This window comes from Pygoscelis adeliae, unplaced genomic scaffold (assembly GCF_000699105.1).
Source record: "Pygoscelis adeliae isolate BGI_AS28 unplaced genomic scaffold, ASM69910v1 Scaffold36, whole genome shotgun sequence".
Taxonomy (NCBI): domain Eukaryota; kingdom Metazoa; phylum Chordata; class Aves; order Sphenisciformes; family Spheniscidae; genus Pygoscelis; species Pygoscelis adeliae.
In genome coordinates, this window is record NW_008824934.1 from 1,813,749 (window position 1) to 1,836,179 (window position 22,431).

Here is a 22,431-nt window from a genome sequence, read left to right on the forward strand (position 1 = left end):
TCCCCCATCACCTAACCTGGGGCCCATGTGGAGAAAACCCACCCGGCATGAGCGGGAAGCCTCAGCCACTGTCCTTGGGGCTGAGTTTCCTCAAGCCAGCGAGACAAGTTGGCAAGTTGTTGCTTAGCCAGGGTGAGCATAATAATGCCGACGAGCGAATACAGCCCTGTCCCAGCGGTGCAGGGCCTCTGCAATGCTCTCCTGCGTCAGGACTATCGGTGTTCCTGCTAATCACCCACGCTGCCCTGCTGGGACGCGTATCCCAGGACAGGACAGGACAGAGGGCAGCACTGCTGGGGGAAGGGAGCTTTTGGTCCATGGCCCTGCGTGAGGACCCTTTCCTGGGCAGACCTGCAGGCAGGTCTCAGGCTGGTTCTTTGGGATGCCGCGGAATGGGCTCCCATCTAGCCAGATAGCTGAATTGTCACGTAAGGCCTCTGAGTCAGGCTTGGGGCACTTGGGCAGCAGGGCGTGCATGGAGAGGGGGAAACCCAGGACTACAGCTGTCCTGCTGGCACTGCCTGCAAGTGTTAGGGGCTACAGGCCCGGCATTACAATCAGCTCTAACTAGAAGTATATATAAAAATGGACGTTCAAAAAAAAAAAGTACGGGCATGTCATGGCCAGCAGAGCCCAGAGAAGCAATTGGAGTGTTAGTCCTGCCCAAGGCACACCCCGGTGTCTGCCTGGAGGCAGAAGAAACTACTTTTTATGGACAGCCCAACGGGTCCTTCAGCCCTGGCGGGGCTAGTGAGTGCCGCTGCCAAATCCCAGCAGAGGGAGCTGGGGAGAAGTGCTAAGCTCCCTTGCAGGATGGGGCATGCACAGCCAAAATAGGCTGGCTCAGGGAGGGAGAAGGCTGGGAACGGTGACCTTCCCTTTCCAGAGCACTGGGAGAGGCAGGACACAAAGGTAGCAGCTTTCTGCTCATCTGCAGGGAAGTGGCTCGTGTCTGTGCAGAGGGACAGCTGGGCACTCTGCCACGTGGCAGAGCTGTCGTGCAGGCCACTACATGCCTCTCGTTGCTGTAGGGCACCGTCTAGCTTAGGAGGATGCTTGGCTCCTAAAAAGCCCTTTCCAAAACACCCGAGCACCTCCCAAACTGTTGTGAACGTGCAGGTGATGGGGTCTGTGGCTCCCCAGGTGTTGACACGCACGCACGCATGCAACTCAGCCTCCCGAGCCTCTGTCTGACCCCAGCTTGTAGAAAATGAGGTGAAATGGCGATGTGACAGGCAGGTATCACTCAAACTCTCCACCACACAGTGGGGAATACAGCTGCATGAACCAGTGCTTCTCTTCCACTCCTGCCGCTCAGCAAGACAGACAGACAGCAAATCAACAGCTGTCAAGCCCACCCTAGGGAAGAAGCCCTTCTCCCCATGCGCCTGCCCAGGACCACCTTCTGCCCCCCTGGCCGCACTGCACGTTGTGAGGGGTTGCCCAGGCCACACACCCCTGACTGGGGAACATTCTCCTGGCCTCCTCGCTATGGCAGCAACGCCACATTCGTGCTGGAAAAATCAGGGCAGGATTAGCACCCCTTATTTCCATCACCAATGCCTTTGCTACTGACGGAAGAGGTAAGTCACAAGAACTTTCTTCCCCTATGCTCATCCGCTTAAACTAAGGCTAAGTTGCAGCATGCTGCTGGGACAACGTCTGACTGCAGCAGTGCCAGGCAGCGCAGCTCCTGCTGCACCTTGGCTATGTTTGGGCCCCTGTACCGCCGCCAGAGCTGCGGTCAGTACCTGCGTCCTCCTCACCCTGACATGGGAACGCCTGCCCACGGCAGACCCCTGGGAAAGTGCCCGTACTCCTCCTCCCACACCTGCCCTGCGCTCCCCTGCAGGTGGGCTGGCGGTCAGGGTGGCAATGGGAGACGTGGTGGAGGGCAGATGGCTGCAGGGAGGAGCTGGGTAGCAGGGAGGACTGTACTTACGCGGGGATCTCATTGGTCAGGTGGCTTGAAAACAAAGAAACAAGGACATTGAGAAGAGACAGACAGACAGAGACTGACAAACAACAGCTCAACGCAGACACCCTTCCCAGGCAGGGTGTTAGGGCAGCAGGGAATCTGAGGGTGTAAGAGGCAGATGGACAGAGCCTTATCCAATACCCTGTCCCAGTGCCGTGGAGCCGGGAATTAACCACGGGGGCTGTAGAAACCACAGGGGCTGTAGGAGCACAGTGCGGAGGAAGGGTACTGAGCCAGACCGCAGTGGACCGAGAGTCTCCTGTAGGAGAAATATCCAGCCCAGAGGCTGAAGAGGACCTCAGTCAGCAGCTGTGCACCGGGCTCTGCTTATCTTGAAAGAGAAGCCCCAGGGACCAGTACAGCCACAGAGACCACAGGGTCCAAACGTATTCCTAGCCCATGGGGTCAGGGTCAAGCAGACACTGGAGAAGGCTCCAGTGCCAGGTCCCACAGCAGCGACAGCCCGTCCCTGCTGGCAGAACCGACCCTTGCTGCACAAACAGCCAGGGAGACAAAGGAGCTGGCAAACAGGCATGAATTAAACCACAGGCAGAGCTACCTCTTCCCTCAGCACAGCTCACCCAGCCCACGACCCATTCCTGAGCATGTGGGCAAAGAAAGGCACCGACCAGGAGCAGGGCACAGGCCACAATAACCATCTTCATGGGGCACACTCAGCCAGCTTCATCCCGCTCCCAAACCAGACTATGCTAACCCAGAAGGTGGCCCACATGCTGCAGAATGAGAACATCCAGACCTGAAGTTGGCCAGGCACTGCTGTTATGGGGAAAGCCCTCTGCCAACAAGGCAGCATTAGAGGTAAGGGCTGGAAGTGAGTGCTCACGGCCCCAGTTTGGCTTGCCTCTCCTTGAGCACTGCACTTGGACTCCTTCGACCCTACCTCTTCCTCCTGCTAACAGCCCTAACCCCTTGTTTTGATCTTGGTTCAGCTCAGCAGCCAAGTTACCTCTTTGTCACGGCATTGTGGTACTCCATATATGTCCTACCATCAAAAGCAATGGCCTCTGCATCTCCAGCAGCCTTCTCGATGATCACTGGAGGTGGGAAAAAGAAGAGCTGTCAGGCAACGTAGCATGGCCTGTCCATCCTTGGAGACTAGGAGAATCCCCCTTTACACTAAGCATTCATAACAGGAGGAAGGCATGCACAAACCTGCTATCCCTTGGGGCATGTCAGCACTGTGGCACTCTAAGCAAGACCCTGGAAAGCTTCGCTGTGGCTTTAAAGCCCCTGAGTTTGGACCATCTCCCTGTTTTGCAGCCAACTGTCATGAAATCTGCAGCCTTGTTGGCTTCCTCGCTGAAGCTGGGGAGAAACCTGGACATGGTGATGGCCCAAGTGCTAATCTCAGAGAGGCAGCAGGAAAGAAACACTGATCTGCTACGGCACCAAACCATGTTTCCCTGCCCCAGGCTGCTTCAAGCGAGCATAGCAACACAAGACAGGGGCAGAGTGCACTGACAGGAGGAGGTGACAGGACTGGGTGATCTACCTGTGGGCAGCAGCGTTTGCCCTTCCACGTGCAGCGTAATGCCTGCATTTCTGAGAAATGGCATTGCCTCGACTTCACAGCTGCACAACAGTGCCAGCCTGCAAATGCCACAGCTTGTTTCCCCTGGATCCCTCCCAGCTGCCGAAACAGGGGCAAGACCTCAGGCTTGGCCTAAGCGGTGCACTGTCCTGCTGCTACCAGCTAATCATCAAAGCGGTTTCATTGACGTGCCTGAGTAGTGGGTGAGGGTCCACATCCAGCCCTACCCTGGCAGTCTCACCTTTCTCACAGTGAGCCCCGGAGAAGCCCCTCTGGCAGGCACACTCGTAGCTCTCTAGCCAGGGGCTGCAAGTGCCTCCGTTCTGGCAGGGGTTGGGTTTCTGGGTACAGGGGTGGCCTCGGAAGGGGGAGATCTCAGTGGCGCTGCGAATGTTCTGCTCCTTCAGCACAGGCACTCCCTTGACGGAGATCTGACAGATGCAAGCAAGAGGAAGCACAAGAGTCAGCCTTCACCACCCCACCTCTCTGCGGGGCCAGCGGGAGGACAGAGGCCAACAGCCTCGGGGGGAAGGGGGAGATAGGAATCCAGCCCCAAGCCCCATGTGTTCCTGTGATGCACCCCTCGCCTCCGCTTCTGCCACCCGCTGCTGCCACTTTTCAACTGGGTATGCCCCCCGTGCACATGGACCCACGTGCCGGGGCAGCCCGCTCCCAGGCTCATCCTCGCTCTCCTCCAGCAATGCCAGCGCAGATGGCGCGTCTCCCAGCCAGACACCTGCCCCAGGCTGCCCAGTAGGGCCTTACCCTCTGCACAGCTCCATCGAAGCTGGTGGAGATGGCGGCTGCTCGAGCTAGCTTGCTGAAATCAGGGGCTCCCCCCACATAAAATGGCTCCTTCAGGTTCAGGAAGGTGTGAGGCACCTGGGGAGGAGAGGGGAGAAGGTGAGGTGGAGAAGACGTCAGGCTATCCCTAAGCTGCAAGCTGGGCACGTGGCCCAGCTCCGCGGGGACTGAAGGAGGCTGCGAGCAGGGCAGCGCTGCAGGCAGACCAGGCACCCATGCACAACCAGAGACCCGGCTGGTGGGAAAGAAAGCAACACCCTCCTGTCCCCCACGCTCCTTCCTCCCTCAAGGCATGGGCTGTGTCCCGGGCCAGGGTTGGCGTGGGGCACCGCTAGCCACCTCTGCGGAGCAGAAAAGCCCCTCGGAAAGCATACCAGGGGCCCGGCACAGCCTCTGCTGCGGCTGAGTGAGCAGGACAGCCCTGCCCTAGGGCAGGCAGGCAGGAGGTGGGCTGGGCAGGGAAAGGCGGGCTGGGCTCTGCATCCCACTTGGGAGGCGGTCCCCACCTTCTCCTCTGGTCCCTCTGTGCTCAGCATCCCCCTTGGGAGCCGGTCCCCACCTTCTCCTCTGTTCCCTGTGCTGCTCCTGCCCCAGCCCGGCCGCCCCAAACGCCCTGCAGCCCTCTGCCTCCCAGCCCGGCCCGCCGGGACCTGCAGCCGGCCACCAGCCACGGCACTGCCGGGGTCAGCTGCCACCAAGCACAGGGAGCAGATGAGCTCCACGTATCTGGCACCAAACCAGGCTGTGTAAAGGGCGCTGGGAGAAAGGGGCCTCCAGCGAACCTCCTCATGCCAAGCTGCAAGGTTTTGCCTGCCAGCAGGCACACAAAGAAAAGATTTCCTGGGAATTTAATTTTGGGGAGATGCTGTTCTAATGCCCTCAGGCGCGGAGGCCTCTGTCTTCGCGTGGCCCCCAAAACCGAGTAAACAAACATTGCTTCAGTTTCGCCAGGGCTAATGTTTAAACCCAAACTCATACCAGAGGGATTCGGCTTGGGTTCATCCAGCTGCTACAGGTCCCCTAGGGCAAACGGCTAGAGGAGGTTCTCGGGCATCTCACATGGCTGTGAGTTTAGAAGATAAAGACCCCCTCCTTGCTGTCACCCTGCAGCCCCAACTGCACAGCACGGAAAGTCCCAGGTGAGTCTTCAGCCACATGGTTCACTGGGCACACAACAGGAGCGATGTCCCCTCCTGTGCACCTGGGATGGACCCAGAGGCACAGCAGCGAGGCGAAGATGCAGTTATATGAATCACTAGCTAATGCTTTGTGGAGTTAACACGAGAAACATGACCGGATTAATTGAAATGCTTCCGAAACAAAATGTAACAACTGGCTGGAAATTAATGACGGAAGAGGAAACAAGTGTCTCTAATCTACAGAGATCCTAAAGCTGCTTGGTCAGATGGGAAGGGGAGTGGGTGAAACACTGAGATCTGAATGGAAAACAAAAAAGAACAACGTGCCAATGGCAGATGAGATGAAGGTGCAGTGGGTCATACTTATCTTTACCTTACGGGATTTCTGGGATCCAGACAGCAGGGAAGGGAAAAATACAAATGAAAATCAAAGGGAGAGAGAGAAAGAGAGAGAGAGAAAAGGGAGATCAGTGGGTAACATCGTAACATGCAGGGCTGCAAGACCACCACTGCCACCAGTGCCCAGGGTAGCCAGGGAAGGGGAAGGGGAGCTGCAGAAGGCAACAGGAGGGGTCGCTGCCACCCTGCCAACCAGGGGTAACCTTCGCTTGGAGAGAAGCTTGAAAAGATGAGAGCAAGGGGAGGAAGAAATCCCTTCTTTTGCAGGAATGTTGCGTAATCTTGATGCTGCACTTCTACGTGGATCTTAAGGATAAGTTCAGCAGCAACTGGGGCTTTTCCTGCATTATCAGCTTCCCCGCTGGAAAGGCGGATGAAAGAAAGGCCCGTCGCCCTGCCACGAAACCCCAGGGAACCGCTGTTTGTGCAAAGACAGAAGTGCAGAGGGGACAGGGCACAGGGAGAAGTCAGAGAGGTAAGCTGCCAGCTTGGAAACAGAGGAGAGGAGGCACTAATGGATTCAGCAGCAACAGCGCAACGGGGCTTTTACTGCTCCGTGACTTCCTCCCGGCCGAGCTCTCTGCACAGCCAGCACTGCGGAGGGCTCTTCAGCCCAGCATCAAGGGCACGGGCTGAAACCCACACCGGCCCAACACCGTGGCAGCACAGGCTGCAGGGGTGCCTTGCGTACCTGCCCCAATACCGGGACCGTCGAGGACCTGCAAAAAAAAAGGGGGGGGGGGGGCGGGGGGGGGTTGTTCTCCCTCCCCGCATGCGTGTGTGTGAGGGGGGGCTCAGTCAAACACATCCCTGGAACCAAGGCCCCGAGAACCAGGGCACGCGTGTCGCTGGCAAAGGCGCTGCTGCTCTGTGTGTGGTGGGGGACAAGGAGGGAGGAAGAGCTGGAAGAGGTGTGCAGCTGCTGTCCTACAGCACCAGGGCCAGGCCGCAGAGCAGCTGAGAGAGGCAGGCAAGCTCTGCCCTGCAGCATCCTTTTCTCCCCAGGTCTTGCCCACTCCTCCTCCACCCTTAAAGCCATGCACCGCAGGGCTTAAAAGCCCATGAGTCTGGGAACTACTCGGCTCATTTCACATGAGAGGAGCATGGCTGGAAGCCCAGAGAGCTCTCCTTGGCCCATCAACTTACCGGTGACTCTCCCATCACCCTCTCGCCGTTGTTGATCCTCATTACCCCTTTGCGCCCACTCCTCTCCAACAAGACACTTATCCAGGTGTTTAGGGGAACTGGCTCTTTGCTCCTGGTGGTGAGAAAGGAGAAGACACACGGGTGAGAGCTCTGCCGTCACCACCTGCAAGCACAGCGCTGTAAACATCCCCTGACCAGCTTGGGCTGCCCAGGCCTCCACAACTTGACCAGCTGGGGCTGCCCGAGCTCACAGCCGCACAGACAGCCCAACATTAGCCTGGGAAAGAGGCACAAGCCGGGGGCAGGCCCAGCTCTGCCCTGTCCCACAGAGGGACAGCCGGTCAACAGCCATTACTCCAAACAGCCAAGGCCAGTATGAAGCCTGCTCCCCCCGGCTTCCTTACGGTTTTCTGGGGAGGGGAGCTCAAAGCCAGTGCTGGACGCCGAAAGCCACCACTGTCCCTCATGTCTCTGTCATCACCACCACCCTGACGAGCAGCTCCCCAGCCCGCAGCCCACCCTACCTGAGCACAGCCGCCCCTTTGCCCAGGTCGTATCTGTACTCCAGGTAGCCATCGTGTAAGGCCAGAGAGACAAAGTCTCCTTTGCCATCTGTCTTCTGGCCGTTGTAGAAGATCATGCCACTGGGCTTCTTGGCCAGGAACACAACTTCCATGGACATTTTGTCCCTGAGGAGAGAAGGATTACGGATACCCTCCAGTCCAGCTGCCCACACGCTCTCTTCCTCTGCCCCCGTGTGCCGAGCCCTTGGAAGACCTCTGCCTGCCTGGGACTACAGGTACGGCAGAGAGATGCCACTCCTGTAAGGCACCCTTGTCAGGTGAGAGAGACATCTGCCATGTTCAGGATGCTGCTCCGCGGTGCCTATTTGCAATGCCAAGCACCTGGGGTGCGGTGCTGGCTCAGTCTGGCCGCAGGGATTCTGGCGATGCCAGTCCCTCTGGACAAAACCTCCAAAACCTGTCAAAAGGGAAGACCTCTCGGGTGAGAGCCAGCGTGTGACAGGTGAGGCTCAGAGTGCGAGCTCTCTCCCCCAAATCAGCCACGCAGGCGATGTGCTCGCTTGCCCCTCTCCTGTTCCCTGGCACTTACTGCAGGTCAGGAACGAAGGTCTGCAGCCCATTCAGCTCCAGGTAGGAGAAGCCATTGAACTCCGGGAGGAAGGGCATGGTGTGGTCCTGCTCTGTCACTGGGCACAAACGAGGGAATGGTGAGGAAGAGGAGGCAGAGCAGCTTCAGCCAGTGCCCCAGAGCCACAGCAGGCAAGGCCTCCTGGCCACCCAGGCTGGGGAAATCAGCACCTTCAGTTCCACCCCCTTCCCCAGACCCGCTCCTCTGCCAGCTCCCGTCCCACCTAGCTCGCAGAGTTCTCCTTCCCGGCCCATGGGACAGGCGCACAAGGCACCTCCCTCTGGCAGCACCAGGCAGGTGGCAGAGACGTGGCAGGGCGTATGGTCGCAGGGATTCCTCTCGTCGGCACACGTTGGGCCTGCAGCAGAAAAAGCAGCCTGTCACATCAGCATCTCAAACCAAGAGCCATCAGGCACGATTTGGCCAGAGACAAATGTCTCTGATGTCTCCTGATGGCCCTGGCAGCCTTTTTCTCCTGTCTCAGGTTGGGTTCCTGCGACCCAAGAAGCCCCCTGCAGTGGACCCCGCAAATGGTAGATGATCCCTTGCCAGACTATGCTTTGTGCTGCCCCTAAAATGCAAGGGGAAATTTTTTTGTGCATAAGAACAGACAGATCCCAGCCCTTGCCTCGTGCATATGAATACGTCTACATCCTAAATTTATAATCTTCACTGGATGCGGCTTCATCCTACACTTCTCCCGCTAACCCACTGCTGACACTCCACACCACATCCTCCCCGCTGTAGCTCACAATGTGAGCCCCAGGGGCTCTGGGATCCCTCAGGGCCAGCCAGCGGGATCAGGAGCCCCAGCAATGCGCTGTCTGCAGCCTCCTCCCCGTACCGGTGTAGGTGTAGAGACACTCGCAGTGGAACATCTCTGCCTCCTTGACGTGGCAGATGCCACCATGGTGGCAGGGGTTGGGGTGACAGGGGTCGTTGCCGCACTCGCCCACCCCGCTGCCATACAGCACATCACTGCCTTTCTCCCGCAGGTCATACATCTGGTTGTTCACGTCCAGGAGGCGGATGCAGCCCTTCAGGCCGGTTGTAGCCGCAGTACGATCTGCCACCCTGAGGGGACAGAGGACAAAGTGGGCGGGGGTTTTGTCCCCGAGGACAAGAATGCAGAGGCCCTCCAAGGATCTGGGTCAGGCTGTTCTCCCCAGCAAGGGCATTAAGAGACCCCCCCCCAGGCCCAGATGTGCTCCCCGCAAGGGCATTAAGAGACCCCCCCCCAGGCCCAGAGAAGCTCCGCTCCACAACGCTCCCCCAGCCACCACCTGGAGCCTGCCAGCAGGCAGAGGGCTGCAGCCACCACGGATGCTCTGGCCGCGGCAGCAGCAGATGCTGCAACGCCCACGGCAGCGGTCCGGCGCTCTCACTCACACAGCCATTTGGTCCTCCGGCGCTCCCCCGATGAAGAGGTCTGTGTCGAGGTTGAGCCCGTCGGTGCCCGTCGGGCTCTCCCCGCTGACGTGGGGCTCCCCGGCCACAGACAGCATGCCACTGCGGCGGTTGCGGTTCACCACTAACTGGTGCCACTTCCCAGGCTCAACGCGGACCTTGCTGGTGATGATGCCCGTGCCGGAACCGGTGTTAAACCTGGAGCAGAAGAGGGGGAAGGCCTCTGTCTGTGCCACCCTGTGGAAAGGTGACATCTGCGCCGTGGCACAGGGGCTGCTGCATCCCAGGGAGAAGCTGGGAGCACTTGGGAGCCTCCCTCCCTCCCCACCTCTGGACCAGGCTGCACTCAAGAGCATACAGCCGTCCCTCACTGAGCATTGGGACTGACTGCCTGAGAACTCGTCCGGACTTCGCAGTCTCCGGACGACTGTCCGCCACCTTACCTCATTCCAAATCTGCAGCTTTGGCTTTTGGAACTAGAAAAATCATTTCAGCTCAGATTTCTGGGGCCTTTCTCCCTTTCTTTTTCCCCCTGCATTTCTTTTTCCAGTACAAAAACAGTGCCAAAAAAAGACCTCTCACTTGCTCAAAAAATCAACCTCCCACACCTTTTCGCTTTTCAAAATTCAAACTGCAATAAGTGAATTAACTGTGTTGAAAAGTGCCACAGGGAATGAGTCCCCTTAGTATTCCTATTACACTGGAAAAAAAGCTCCTCTTCTTGTCCATTTGATGCTGCTGTTTTGTAAGTTCCAGCCCAGCATCCTCCTGGTGTCCTGCAAGGACTGTTCTGGCAAGAGTGGCTGCTCCGCTTCCTCCACACCGCACAGGGCTGAGGGGAAGGGCACCCACCTGAGCTCCACAAAGCCGCCAACCAGCGCCAGGGAAATGAAGTCTTTGCCGCGGTTCTGCCCGTTGTAGAGCAGCAGCCCGCTGAGCTCCACGGTCCTGAACTCCATGGCGATGCGCACCGTGTGGTATGCCTTCATCATCTTGAAGGCCAGGTAGGACTTGCCACCAAAGCTGGGGATGAAGTACCTGATAGCTGCAAGAGCCGGGGCGGGGGGAGCAGAGAAAGGAAGAGGGGATGAAGTAGAGGAGGGAACAGGAGGACAGAGAGCAGATAAAGGCCTGACATGAGCCTGTGAACACTTTCCTACCTGTACAAGCAAAGAGGGCTCTTGTGAAATGGCAGAAAGCAGCTCGCTCTCTCCTCTGGGCTCATGCTCCTGTGCAGTTATCCCATCGCCACCTCCCAGACACTCGTACTGGTAGCAACCAACTCCCCTCGTGATGGCATGCCCCCCAAAGATTGCTCCCAAGCTGTAGAGATCTGTGGTATTGCTCCCCCCAGCTTCAGCGGTGTCCCAGTCAACTCCTCCCAGTTAAGGACCAGTGCTGTCGGTCCTTCCCATGCCCAGCTATCACATCCCCTGTGCCCTCAGCTGAGCTCTGCTGCACACACAGTTCCTCGTAACTCAGCTTCCCTGCTCCTTAGGTAATTTTTATCTGTCCTCCAAGAATCCCACATGACAGATCTACATTCATCACTCCAGTCTTCTATTTATTGCAGCTGAGATTTTCCAAGGCATCTGGAAGGCCAAGACCTATTAAAATTAACAGGACTGGACACCCACATCCAGTAGCAGCTTTGAGCGCTCCAGCATATAGCTTTAGGTTCAAAGCTTTTCAGGAATAAGCACTCACAACCACCCAGAGCCCCCGGCGTGACGCCAAATTGCCATTGGGAGCTCAGAGTAAATAACAGCAGCCCTGGTTAAGCACGCTGCCGGTCTGCAGCTGTTTGCTAAGCAGCTCTGAGCGTCGGGGAATAGAGCCTGAATTATCAGCACACATCTCCTGGTGTTTGAGAGGACAGTTAGTACCCATCTCTCTGTTACACTAACTAGCAGTCACTAGCGGCAGGAGCTGCGAGCAACAATGCCACAAGCTGAGATAAAAAAGCAGAAGCTCACAATCCCCATGCTTTGGGGCACTGGTATATCAGAAGCGGAGCCAGGAAGAAATTGCTCCTGGCACCTTCTTACCCTGCAGCCTTGCCGTGCTGGCCTCTTACAATGCACAGTGTATCTACAACCTGTTCTTGGCAGAGTTAAGAAAGTCAGTTAAGTTGACCCCTGCAGTGCCTCCTGCCTGGTGCGCGTGCAGTGCCAGCGCAAGCTATGGGGCTGGGTTTGCGTGTGCCCCCATGTCTCTCCGTCGCCATGCAGTCAACGCAGCCTGCTGGAGTACGGACGGACACAGGAAGGGCCACACTGCGTGAAGCCCAGCCCTTCAGCCCTGGTTGCGCCTAGCAGCACACGCTTAGGGAGAACAGGTAAGAAAAGGGGCAACTGCAGAGCAACGCTTTCCCAGTTGTGTCCTCCCAGCTTCCTCGGCTGGAGCCTCTAGGTGGAACTCAAAGCTCCAAGAGCTGTGGTTCCCCTGAGTGTGCTGTCCCTGCTTTTGGCCCTCGCTCTCCTAGGGCTGTGAGCTCCACTACCAGCACCCAGCAGCGTCGCGGCCACGACAGCTCAGAGACACGTACGTTTCTCACAGACGGCTCCCCCTTTGCCTGCTGGGCAGCTGCAGGTGAACTCCTTCCCATCATCCTCGCAGGTGCCACCGTGCAGACAGGGGTTAGAGTCGCAGGGCCGCGAGGGTTTCTTCGTGGTGGAGGGCTGGCGCGTGGGCTTCCGCCGGGTGGTGGCAGGGAGGGTGGAGGTGGGTCTCTTGGTGCTCACAGCTCCTGCTGTCTTGGTGCTGGGTCGGCCCGCGGCGTCTGGGCGCAGGATGTGGCCGGTGGTAGCAGCAGCGGCCGTGGTGTACCTCCGGGTGGTGGCGGGTGCCATGGTGGTGGCTGTGGTTGTGGTCACGGTGGTGGTGAAGAGCCTGGGGATCCAGTCTGAAACACAGGAAAATGCAGGTAGAGGCTGGTGCTTTGCAACCCTCTCTGGGGACAGGGACAGCCACTGCGGCTTTTGGGGCGAGATGGCAGCAGAGGGGCTTCGACGGACGGTTCTCCCGTGCTACCGCACACCCAAAGGCCCAAGAACCCTCTCCTCTCCGCTCTCCGGGCCCCAGGGCTCCCGCTCCATGTCCTGGCTTATGAGTCTGGCAGCTGCCTGCACAGGGTGCGTGTCTGCACAGGGCCCTCCTCCGCAGCACCGCAGTGCTGCCTCTCCTCCCACCCTGGCGTGGGGGTAGACATGCTCCCAGGTAGGGCTACGTGCCCGGTGCAGGTGTGGCCATGCGCTTTTCTTTCCTGGAAACTCAGTGTTTCAGGTTTAGCACCATGAGATCACGTGGGCTGGGCTGGCCACCCCCTCGGCAGTACCAGTAAGGGCTCGCTTTCCAGGACTGTGGGCAGTGTCACATCGCCACAGCGCAGCACTGCTGCTTGCCATGTGCTGTGGAAGAGGGGAGCAATTTTACCCCCCTTATAGCCTTCTTAAGTTGAGAACAAGTCCGGGCACACAGACTAACCTCTGAGCCCTGGCTCTGGAGGGTGCTGTCTGGACAAGCATTTGACGGGTTACTGCTACGGATGAAAGGCCCTGGCAAGACCGGAACAGCCAGCCTGCCCGTTTGAAAGCCTAAACCAAGAGAGGGGGACTGACCGCAGAGAGAGGGGGCTCACCAAAGTCCATGAATTTGACATGTTCCTGCTGGGGCTTCTTCACCAGGATGGTCTTCTTCTTGGAAGCTTTGATCTGCTTCAGCAGGGCCCCTTGGACATCAGCTGCCGTGTAGGAAGTGGCTGATCGTAGCCAGGAGGAGAAAGAAGAAAGGCAAGAGTGAAGATGCAGGCCCACCTAGCAGTTTCCCTCTCGTGACCTCCCCCCGCAATGCATCCGAATCATTCCTTTCCCTAGGAAAATGCTTCCAGCCTTCCAGGCACCAGCTTAGCGTGCACCTCCTCCTAGCTCTCCTCACAGCATCTGTTGATTTTGCTGAACAGAAGACATAGCCCTGGCAAGTTTTAATAAGGTTCTTTCGCGGTCCCTGCTGCACGCGTGTTTCTCAGGCTGGCAGCCCCACCGGGAGTGCCTGCTCCCTCCTCAGGCAGATGCTGATGCCACAGTGAATCAGCACCCGGAAGGCTCTTACCTGGGTCAAAGTGGGACTCCACAATGACACGGACAGCGCTGCTCTGCCCCAGGTCTCGGACACGGATGCTCTTGAAATCCTTCTTAACGTCAGAATTGCGGAAAAGCTCATCCAGCTAGTTGGTCGGAGGCGAAGGAGGAAAGATAAACAAACTGAGTAATGGGGAGATCCTAGGGCATAGCTCCTTTCAGTAAAAGATCTTGAGTCCCAGCAAGTCTCCTTAGTTTCAACCCACAGGGGTTTTGCATCCAAACCTTTGCAAGACATCCCACTGACACATGCAGAGAACAGGGCTCCTTTGTGTAGGGCGATAATTTCAGATGGCCCCTATTCTTTATGGCCTGCAGTCAAAGGTAAGCACAGGGTCCAGAAATACTGTGGGGAAAGTCAGCTATCCCCATCGTACCCGTGGAGAAGAGTGGAACAGAGCCAGACCAGAGACACCTTGGAGTTTATATAGGGATTTTCTATTGTGTGGCATCTAAGTCTCACTGATCTCTTCTAAAGCTGTGTAAACCTGCTTAGGCACTTTGGAAAATCCCATAAGGCACCATTCTGCATCTTTAAGTACCTGACTGCCTGTTAAAACTTGGCTCTCAGACATTGCGGGATTTGTCTGTAGTCACATGAAGGAGACAGGGACAGTCCAAGGCTTACAGCAAGTCAGGGCTTTAACACCCCTGCTAGCTATCTGTCCAGCCTCGTGTTGGACTGGCAGTCGTCACAGCCAGAGGTCACCGCTTCCTTCCCTCGGCTTCAAGGCAAAGACGGAAGAAAGTAATTAACTGACTGACGGTCCCATGGTATACTCCCCTCCCAATAAATTTGGGCATAGTGATCTCAGAGGGGTAAAGGAGCACATCACATCCATGGGTGTTTGCAGGCAGGTTGCACAGGGACAATAGGTCTCCACAGCACAGGGCCATGGCAAGGAACTCTCAGCCCAGCCACAGACGGCCTCTGGGACAGAGGGCCTGTGCCATGCCTTCGTTTCCCCCAGCCCTGGGAAAACAGAAATCAGCAAAATCTCTTGCCTTCTCACGGGGGGGGGGCGAATGGATGAACCAGTGAATGAAGCTTTTGCGTGCATGTTCGCATCCTCACATAGAAGCCACTGTTGTATTGGGAAATATTGCTATTGTGATACAGAACTGCATGAACCATATGGTCCATATGCCAGGCGCACATCTGCTTATATGACTGTACTGAAGGCTTGCCAACTTCCAAGTGCAGCTTGGAACCAGCTCGAAATATGTTAATCTCCTTGAAAAGATGCTTTGTATTTGCTGTGCCACACTGCAGGCTACAGTATAATGTTGCTACCCGACCCAGCGCTTCCTTGGCATACCCATGTGTACACACTGCCACACAAAGTCCGCCTACGCCAAGAGCTGGCAATGCAGGGGGGTTCTCCTCAAAGGTGGGAGACTGGATTTACACAAGCAGCTTCCCAAGTTGCGTAGCTGAACTGGAGGGGCAAAGGGGTTTTGGACACGTTTTTGTCTAAGGGCTTTTCACGGAGACAAGGACACTTTGGGAAATCCAGGGCGTTAAGGCAGAACCTCCCGTCTAAACAGCCCCACCACCAAGATCAAGCTGAAAAAGGATAATTTTTGACCCAGCACATAACAAAGGAGGGAACCCACTGACACTGCATGTGGTAGAGGCTAATAACACACGTAGATCAAAAAGAGATCAGACAAATTCACATCTTAGACAGAACTGGTGCATCATCTCCTCACACTCTTGAGTGCCCGCCCCATAAAAGCACTGGCCCTGGTGATAAGCCGTGTTCACTCCCGACTTTTGTAGGTTAAGCCCATCACAAAAAAAAAACCCCAAACCAACCAACCAACATGGAGCGACACTCCAAGGCACTCAACACATTTTGCAGATAGGTCTCTGTGCTCCCATTTGACAGACAGCAATGATAGGCCACGGCCTCCCCAGAAGCCATCGCGAATGAGAAGGCAAAGCAGGAGGAAACCCGCAGCGGTTCCCATGGTCGGGATAACAGAGCATCTGCAGTAACACGGGGTGGTGTTGGCACAGGGTACCGTAACACGCACCCCGCGGAGCGGTGCTCAGGAAGCAGGCAGCGCTCGGTCCCTGCTTCAGCGGGGTGGCTGGAATGAAGCGCAGCAGGCAGGCAGCCTTCCTGCAGAGCGCCGGCAGCTCGGAGGCCAAGCGGACGCAAGCCGGCAAGCGTGCCGCAGGCTGGCTCCCCGTGTGAACCCAGCCACTTGAACGGACAAGCCTGCTTATTAGCAGCAGCTCGGAGAACGCCTGCTTGCTTGAGAAGGGGAGGACTGTGTTTCTGGAAGTGGACATTTGGGGTTTAGTCATCTGTACCCCACAGTGGGCAGGGTCTTCTTTTGCCGAGGCTAGAAAAGCCCTACCTAGACCCTACACAAAGTGCAAAGGACTCACCGCACTCTCAATGCTCCTGGCCGTCTCCCCAAAGAGCTCTGACTTGGGGTCAGCCATCTCAGGTGTGTAGAACAGCTCCTGGCCTTCCACCTCCTCCAAGATGAGGACTCCCTGGAAGACTTTGGTAGCTACGGGAAGGAGGGTAAACAAGACAAATGCCTTTAGTCGGCTTGTGGGCAGGGGACAGGCGTGTGGCTGACAGCCGCAAGGAGTGTTCAAGTCCCTGGGGGGAAAGGGTGATGACAGTGTGCGGGTAGTGCCAGTGTTGGGGTTAGTCTGGATGGGTCTGGGAGAGCGCCATGGAGGATTAGTATCAGAGGGTGCTGGAGCAGATGGCAAAGACCAGGCTGGAGATGGCAGCTTTTACCATACGGTTTCCTCTGAGCTCCGGCCCGGATAGCAGCCCCCCTGCACCGGCTGAGTAACAAGAGAAAGACGTTAGCCAGAGCAGCACATAGTCAATACGGCAGGATCAGACACGTGCATGCAAACAGGGGGCAGAGGAGGGCAAAACGTGGACTCTGGACAAGGAGAAGACCTGTGCTGGGAGAGGGAAGTAGAGACCCTGCCAGCTAACAGGCTGTGGCCAGCCTTGCAAAACCAGACCGAAACTGCAACAGGAACCCAAGGTGTGGTTCCCTTCCAGGGGAGCTGTGGGAGCGCAGAGGCAGCTATAGAAAGATCCCCGCTGTGGGTAACCATACGGGAGGTTCCCAGCAGCTGTCCTTTCGTGGGTTAAAAGGGGAACGCGGTGTCCAGAGGAAAAGGGGATGTCCTGCTGGAAACCCCAAGGAACAGGGACAGTTAAGAAGGACCTCAGTGAGCAGTGAGGAAATGTCTGGGAGACGGCCCCAGAGCAGCAATTGTTAGGGCAACGAGGATGTATGTATAGGGCAACCAATACTCTGACCGAGCACAGGCTTCTGTGTTTCCTCAACATGGACGGCGTGAAAGGGACTGTAAGTAGGCAAGAGAGACCCCACCTAGGTCACGAAAGCAGTTGCGCACCCCTGGGAACCACAGCGTGTCAAGAGAGCTCACACTCCCCAGGAAGCCCAGCAGGGAGACTGGGGCTACAGCCGCTCTCCCCGCCTGCCCTGGCACAGAATTGGTCCTGGTCAGCCCAGCTCCCTTTACAGCCATCGGCACAGATAAAATGGGAATCCAAGCAATTCCCTCGTCGCCCCTAGGGCCAGTTGTGAGCTCTGCAGAAACCTGGGCAAAACACTGGTCAAAGTTTTAAGGCTGTAGCAGTCAAGGAAGAAAGTGGTCACCTAAGTGAAGAAAACTGCAGAGTGCCCCGGCTCCCCGTGTGAACAGCAGCACCCACCCAAGGTGCTGGCCGCTGGGGGCTGCGGCAGGTGGGCACAACGTCTGCCAGCTACCAGGGCTCAGCACGTCCCCATGAACAACCCCCAAGGGACATGCCAGCCCCCAGACGGGACACAGGAACCGTGCTCATTGCCAGCCGGGCAAGCACAGCACCATGCTGCTCTCCCCGCCGGGCAGCTCTCAGTGGCATCTCTCCCTCTCCTGCACCCTGCAAGAGCTCAGTCTGACTCCCGACCACTGAAAGGGAGCCCAGAGCCCAGCCCCGAGGACAAACTCACCTGGACAGTTGCTGCCTTCCGCATCAGCAGCTGCAGTCTTGCCATCAGAGCAGCATCCCAGTGGGGTGTTGTAACATGTCGCCCGCTCGATGGCTGGGGTGGAAGTTACCTGGCTTTCCTCTACCTCCTCTTCCCCTGCAGGGCATTAAGAGGAGCATTCACCAGCAGGAGGTAAGACCTAACCTCTGTGTTAGAGAATAAGGCTGAGGCACAGCTTCTTTTTGTCGTGAGAGACAGGGTATGGTTTAGCCCACAACCGACCTGCCAAGCCTAAGAAGCGCACACTCACCGGCAGAGCCTGCCCCACTGGATTCCTGGTCTCCACTGATGCCCATCTCTTGGTCTCCACTGCCTTCTGCACTGCCTGATTCAACATAGGCAGGCTGGGTGGTGGCCAGGACCACTGGCACGGTGGAGAGAGGGCGGACGGTGGTTTTATACACCCCGTGGGTCATCCATGGTGTAGTGGCTGGTCTGGCAGTCGTGGTGCGCCTTGTTGTAGGGTGACCTCTTTCAGTAGGCCTGGCTTCCCACAGCAGGGAGCTGGTAGCCAGCTCGGTGGGTTCTGGAGCCCGGGTGGTCAGCCGCAGTGGCGGAGGAAGGATTAACTTGTCCAGAGGCAGCGTGGGCAGCGGCGTGGGTGGTGAGGTGTGGCTTGTGTGACTGATGGACTCTGAAAGGAGCAGCAAGACAGGGTAGGTAAGGAGGAGCAGGTCTGGGAAAGGCTGGCCGTGACACCGGGAAGCATGTTGCAGACCCCCAGGCACTTGCCCAGGGCAGTGCATCTGCTGTGCCATGAAGAGTCACGGCACAGTGAGGAACCGCAGAGGGAGGCAGCCAGACCCGGGTCCAGCGTCAGGCCAGAGAGCTGGCACTGCCCCAGGACCGAGAGTCGCAGACACTCACCGTGGCACTGCCCCACATGCTTCACTGTGATGACCTGTCCCTGCCGGCAGGCAATGGTCTTCAGCTGGCACTGGTCCCCGTAAGTGACACCATCAGAGCCACACACCTGGGAAGCAGAGGGGAAATGTGAGCTGCACCTCTGTCCTCCTCCAAGCCCTCGGCAAAATAAACCGATCTCTAAACGCCGGGAGCAGAGGCTTTGCAGGGGTCCCTCTGAGGCAAAGAGGCGACGGTCTGCACAAAGGGACCCGAGGGCAGGCTGCGGAAACCCAGGAGCAGAGCAGCTCAGAGGTGCCAGATGGGGCACAGAGCACCCGGCTCCACTGGGAGACATCTACGACTCGCATGTCACCCTTCCCCACGCATCGAGGACAGTGACTGAACCTGCCCACCTGCTTCTTGTGGGCTGCCTGCACCAGCCCGACGCAGCTGAGCTAGCCACACGTCCCCACGCACGCCGCTCAGCCCCCCACGGCTGCCTCTCCCGCAAACCTTGGTCATGTTGGCCTCCGAGCAGAGCGGGGATGGGCACTCGCAGTGGGCAAAGCCGTTGACTTCCACGCACGAGGCCCCAAACTCGCAGCTCATTTCCTCACAGGATTTTGGGGCTGACGGGTCTGGGGCAGGGAGAGAAGGGGGAAGAGATGACCAACAAAGCACATACCAATGATACAGAAACAGGCTATGCTGAATCAAAATCCCTCTTCCTCCCAGTGGGTCTTAGCTCTCTCAGGGACTCGCCAGAGCAGTTTAGATCGGTGGACAAGACAGACTATCACCAAACAGAGAAAGAGTCCCTCGTGCTGTGCATGAGTGCACAGGTAACAGGAACCCAGCCAAGAATGGAGGTCAGGGCCTCTTTCCCCCGAAGCACAGGCACACAAGGTGGGAGGGATGCATTTCTTTCACGGGCCTTATCTGTTGCCCCACAGCAGTACCCAGGCATCCATTTCTCGGTGCCCCACACAACCCCTCTGGTACGTGGCTCCCTCACCTTTCTCACAGCCGGTCATGCCCAGCTTGCTGCCGTTGGGGCACTGGTTGCATTTCATGCCGGTGATACCAGTCTTGCAGGAGCACAGTCCAGTCATCTGCTCACAGTCATCGCGCACTGAGCCCACCGGGTCGCAGTTACAGGCTGAGCAAGAAGGGAAAAAAAAGACACTGTTTTGCTGGTGGATTTGTGGAGTCAACAGCAGACTCATTCAGGTCCCCCAGCAATCCAAGAGAAGAGCGAGGAGAAGGGTCCAGGGGAGGACCATAACGTTGACTGCTACCCTGTACTTACTGACCCCACACCAGCTGCAGGAACCTGCCTCCACCCGCTACCCTCTGACCACGGTCCTATGGCTTGTGATCCCGCACTTGTGATCCCACGGTCTGGCCCTAGGGGCACCTTCTGGGGCGTCCAACATGGACTCAGCACCAGACAAGTTCTAAGCCACCATCCTGCCTTCCTGCATCCTACCCTCTGACCATGGTCCTACTCCTAGCCAAGCTGCACTACGGGGGAGCAACAGCACCTCTGCAATGCTTCAGGCCACCCTGTCTCTCTTGCACGGAGCAAGTCATCAAGCTCCGCAAAAACAGCCGCTGGAGGTGACTTACAGTGGGACCAACATTAGGAATCATTGTTTTAAATAGCATGATACCCTGCCGCGCCTTGAGCCCCGCGGAGCAGGCCATGGAGCCGTGCCAGCGGAGAGTTGCACGGGACGAGGGGCACTGGCCCAGCCCTGCCCGCACTCACGCGTGCAGCCGCTCTTGCTGTCGGTGACGATGCCGCGGAAGTTCCAGAAGCCGGGCTCACAGCGGTCGCACTTCAGGCCCCCCACGCCTGGCTTGCAGGAGCACTGCCCTGTTGTGGGGTCGCAGGCTCCCCCGTAGGAGCCATAGGGGTTGCACTGGCAGGGGGCTGCGGGGCAGAGAGAGAGCGAGCATGAGGCTGAGTCCTGGCCAAGGAGGCAGGGGGATGCTGGGGGCTGCATCAGGGCGGAGGGACCGACTGCTGAGCCACTGAGCTGCTCAGCCAGGGCAGGAACGTGGTCTCACGCTGGGCAGGAGGAGGTTTCACCAGCTGCTCTCAACACTTCTCTTCTGCCCCAGCTACAAGGGGGAACTAAACCTTCAGGGATTAACCCGCCTGCTTTGCTGTCATCAAGAACTCCTCTCTCATTAACATCAAAGGGGGAGGAAGCTATTAGAAGTTTATTATTAATTCATTAATTAGGAACTTGATGGAGGGAAATGATCCAAAGATAGACAGAGAGACGCTCCTTTTATCCACAGGGAGCAGTAGAAAGGGGATGTGGAGCAGAGCTGGAGAGAAAGGGAGACCTCGGGAGCAGCAAGTAGGGTGCATGCACACATCCCCAGACTGCCAGAGGCAGGGAAATGGCATGTCCAGAACAGGCAGCAATGGATAAATCTGCCCTAGGGGCTTCAAGCTGCTGGTTAAGTGGTAATTACCTCCTGATCTATGCTTGCTGCCAACACAGGGACACAAGTGGGACAGAAACCGGTGGGATACTGAATCCCAGTCAGTTGGGAAGCTGTGTCCATGGATTAGAGGGCAGGGGACAGGACTTCCATCAGAGACACGGAGGAACATCACCGCCAACCGCCACTGGCAGGGCGATGCTGAAAGCGAAATGCTTGTGTCCTCCCTAGCGTCACTCTGACCGGCTCCTCCCTGCTCTGCTGGCCCCTCTTGGCCAGCACAGACCACACCGCCACGCGTCTGGCTCTTCCAGCGCCCACCTCGGCCTGCAGCCCGCCCTGCGCACCCCCTGCCAGGAGATCTCTGGACATTCTCTGAATGCTGCTGCTTTTTAAATTATACGGCACATTAAACAGCACTACATCCTCATCAAGCAGGCATTAGCCAGGCCCAGGCACGGCGTGAATCGTGTCTCCGCAGGGTAATGTGTTTCCCTAACAGGCGGTCACAGCCTCAGCTGTTAAGAGTTTGCTAATGCCTTTCAAAATGTGCCTTCTGCTAAAGTGCTGACTCCGATAATTATTTAATAAATATTAATGAAACATTTTCCAGCTCAACTTCCTGCACGGTGCAGTCACCCACTAGTCACTGGTCCTGGGGTGGCCTGCAGAAGGTCCCTAGGTGAACCCGAAAGCTCTGTTCCACCTCAGCCTGCAGTACAGGGACACAAGCAATATTTTTGTCACTCAGGCCAGTGAAATGCCCTAAGCCTCTAGCAATGGGTTGAAGGCACAGAGGGCACGGTCTGGCCCTAGGGGCACCTTCTGGGGCGTCCAACATGGACTCAGCACCAGACAAGTTCTAAGCCACCATCCTGCCTTCCTGCATTTCAGAGGGACTTAGACCTGGAAGTTGACTCGGGGCTTTTGAAAGGACGAGAGCATCACTAGTAGATACAGAAGGCGAAGCGTGCATGCACATCTCCGTGTGTGCATGCTGTGACCCTGGAGCTGGGGATAAACAGAGGCTTTTTGAGCCTGGGAGGCGACTAGTTAGCTAAGGAGTGGGGACGGTCCATCTTCCTTTGTTTCCCCTGGAATGGGACCCCAAGTCCCCCCTCCATCTGATCTCTCCTGCCTTCCAGCCATCCTTGAAGGTCCTTCATGCCCCCCCAGGTGGGAGAACAATATTCACTCACTTGGGCATCCAGCTGCACCCACTCCGAGCGCCAAGGTCATGTTGTCTGGGCAGCATCCATAGATAGTCTGGCTGCAGTGCACAACCAGGAGAGGTGGCGGGGTTGTGGCAAGGGCTGCAGAGGAAGGCAGAGAAGTACAGGTTATCTTTGGCAGGCGGGC

At 57.3% G+C, this 22,431-nt stretch overlaps 1 protein-coding gene across 1 annotated transcript in view; it reads right to left on the bottom strand.

Annotated features, from left to right (window-relative positions):
• The window catches only part of AGRN (agrin), a 117,758-nt gene that overhangs the window by 4,615 nt on the left and 90,712 nt on the right, over positions 1 to 22,431 (bottom strand). The window contains exons 13-34 of the mRNA XM_009325180.1: positions 22,272 to 22,385; positions 20,384 to 20,548; positions 19,628 to 19,771; positions 19,126 to 19,250; positions 18,634 to 18,739; positions 18,017 to 18,400; positions 17,728 to 17,862; positions 16,118 to 16,245; positions 13,688 to 13,802; positions 13,218 to 13,337; positions 12,126 to 12,482; positions 10,430 to 10,622; positions 9,560 to 9,775; positions 9,015 to 9,244; positions 8,394 to 8,528; positions 8,135 to 8,228; positions 7,543 to 7,707; positions 7,019 to 7,130; positions 5,847 to 5,858; positions 4,296 to 4,412; positions 3,772 to 3,961; positions 2,946 to 3,033 (exon numbers count right to left, since the gene is read on the bottom strand). Coding sequence (XP_009323455.1) covers positions 2,946 to 3,033; positions 3,772 to 3,961; positions 4,296 to 4,412; positions 5,847 to 5,858; positions 7,019 to 7,130; positions 7,543 to 7,707; positions 8,135 to 8,228; positions 8,394 to 8,528; positions 9,015 to 9,244; positions 9,560 to 9,775; positions 10,430 to 10,622; positions 12,126 to 12,482; positions 13,218 to 13,337; positions 13,688 to 13,802; positions 16,118 to 16,245; positions 17,728 to 17,862; positions 18,017 to 18,400; positions 18,634 to 18,739; positions 19,126 to 19,250; positions 19,628 to 19,771; positions 20,384 to 20,548; positions 22,272 to 22,385 — 3,445 coding nt within the window. The remainder of the gene's footprint in view (positions 1 to 2,945; positions 3,034 to 3,771; positions 3,962 to 4,295; positions 4,413 to 5,846; positions 5,859 to 7,018; positions 7,131 to 7,542; positions 7,708 to 8,134; positions 8,229 to 8,393; positions 8,529 to 9,014; positions 9,245 to 9,559; positions 9,776 to 10,429; positions 10,623 to 12,125; positions 12,483 to 13,217; positions 13,338 to 13,687; positions 13,803 to 16,117; positions 16,246 to 17,727; positions 17,863 to 18,016; positions 18,401 to 18,633; positions 18,740 to 19,125; positions 19,251 to 19,627; positions 19,772 to 20,383; positions 20,549 to 22,271; positions 22,386 to 22,431) is intronic.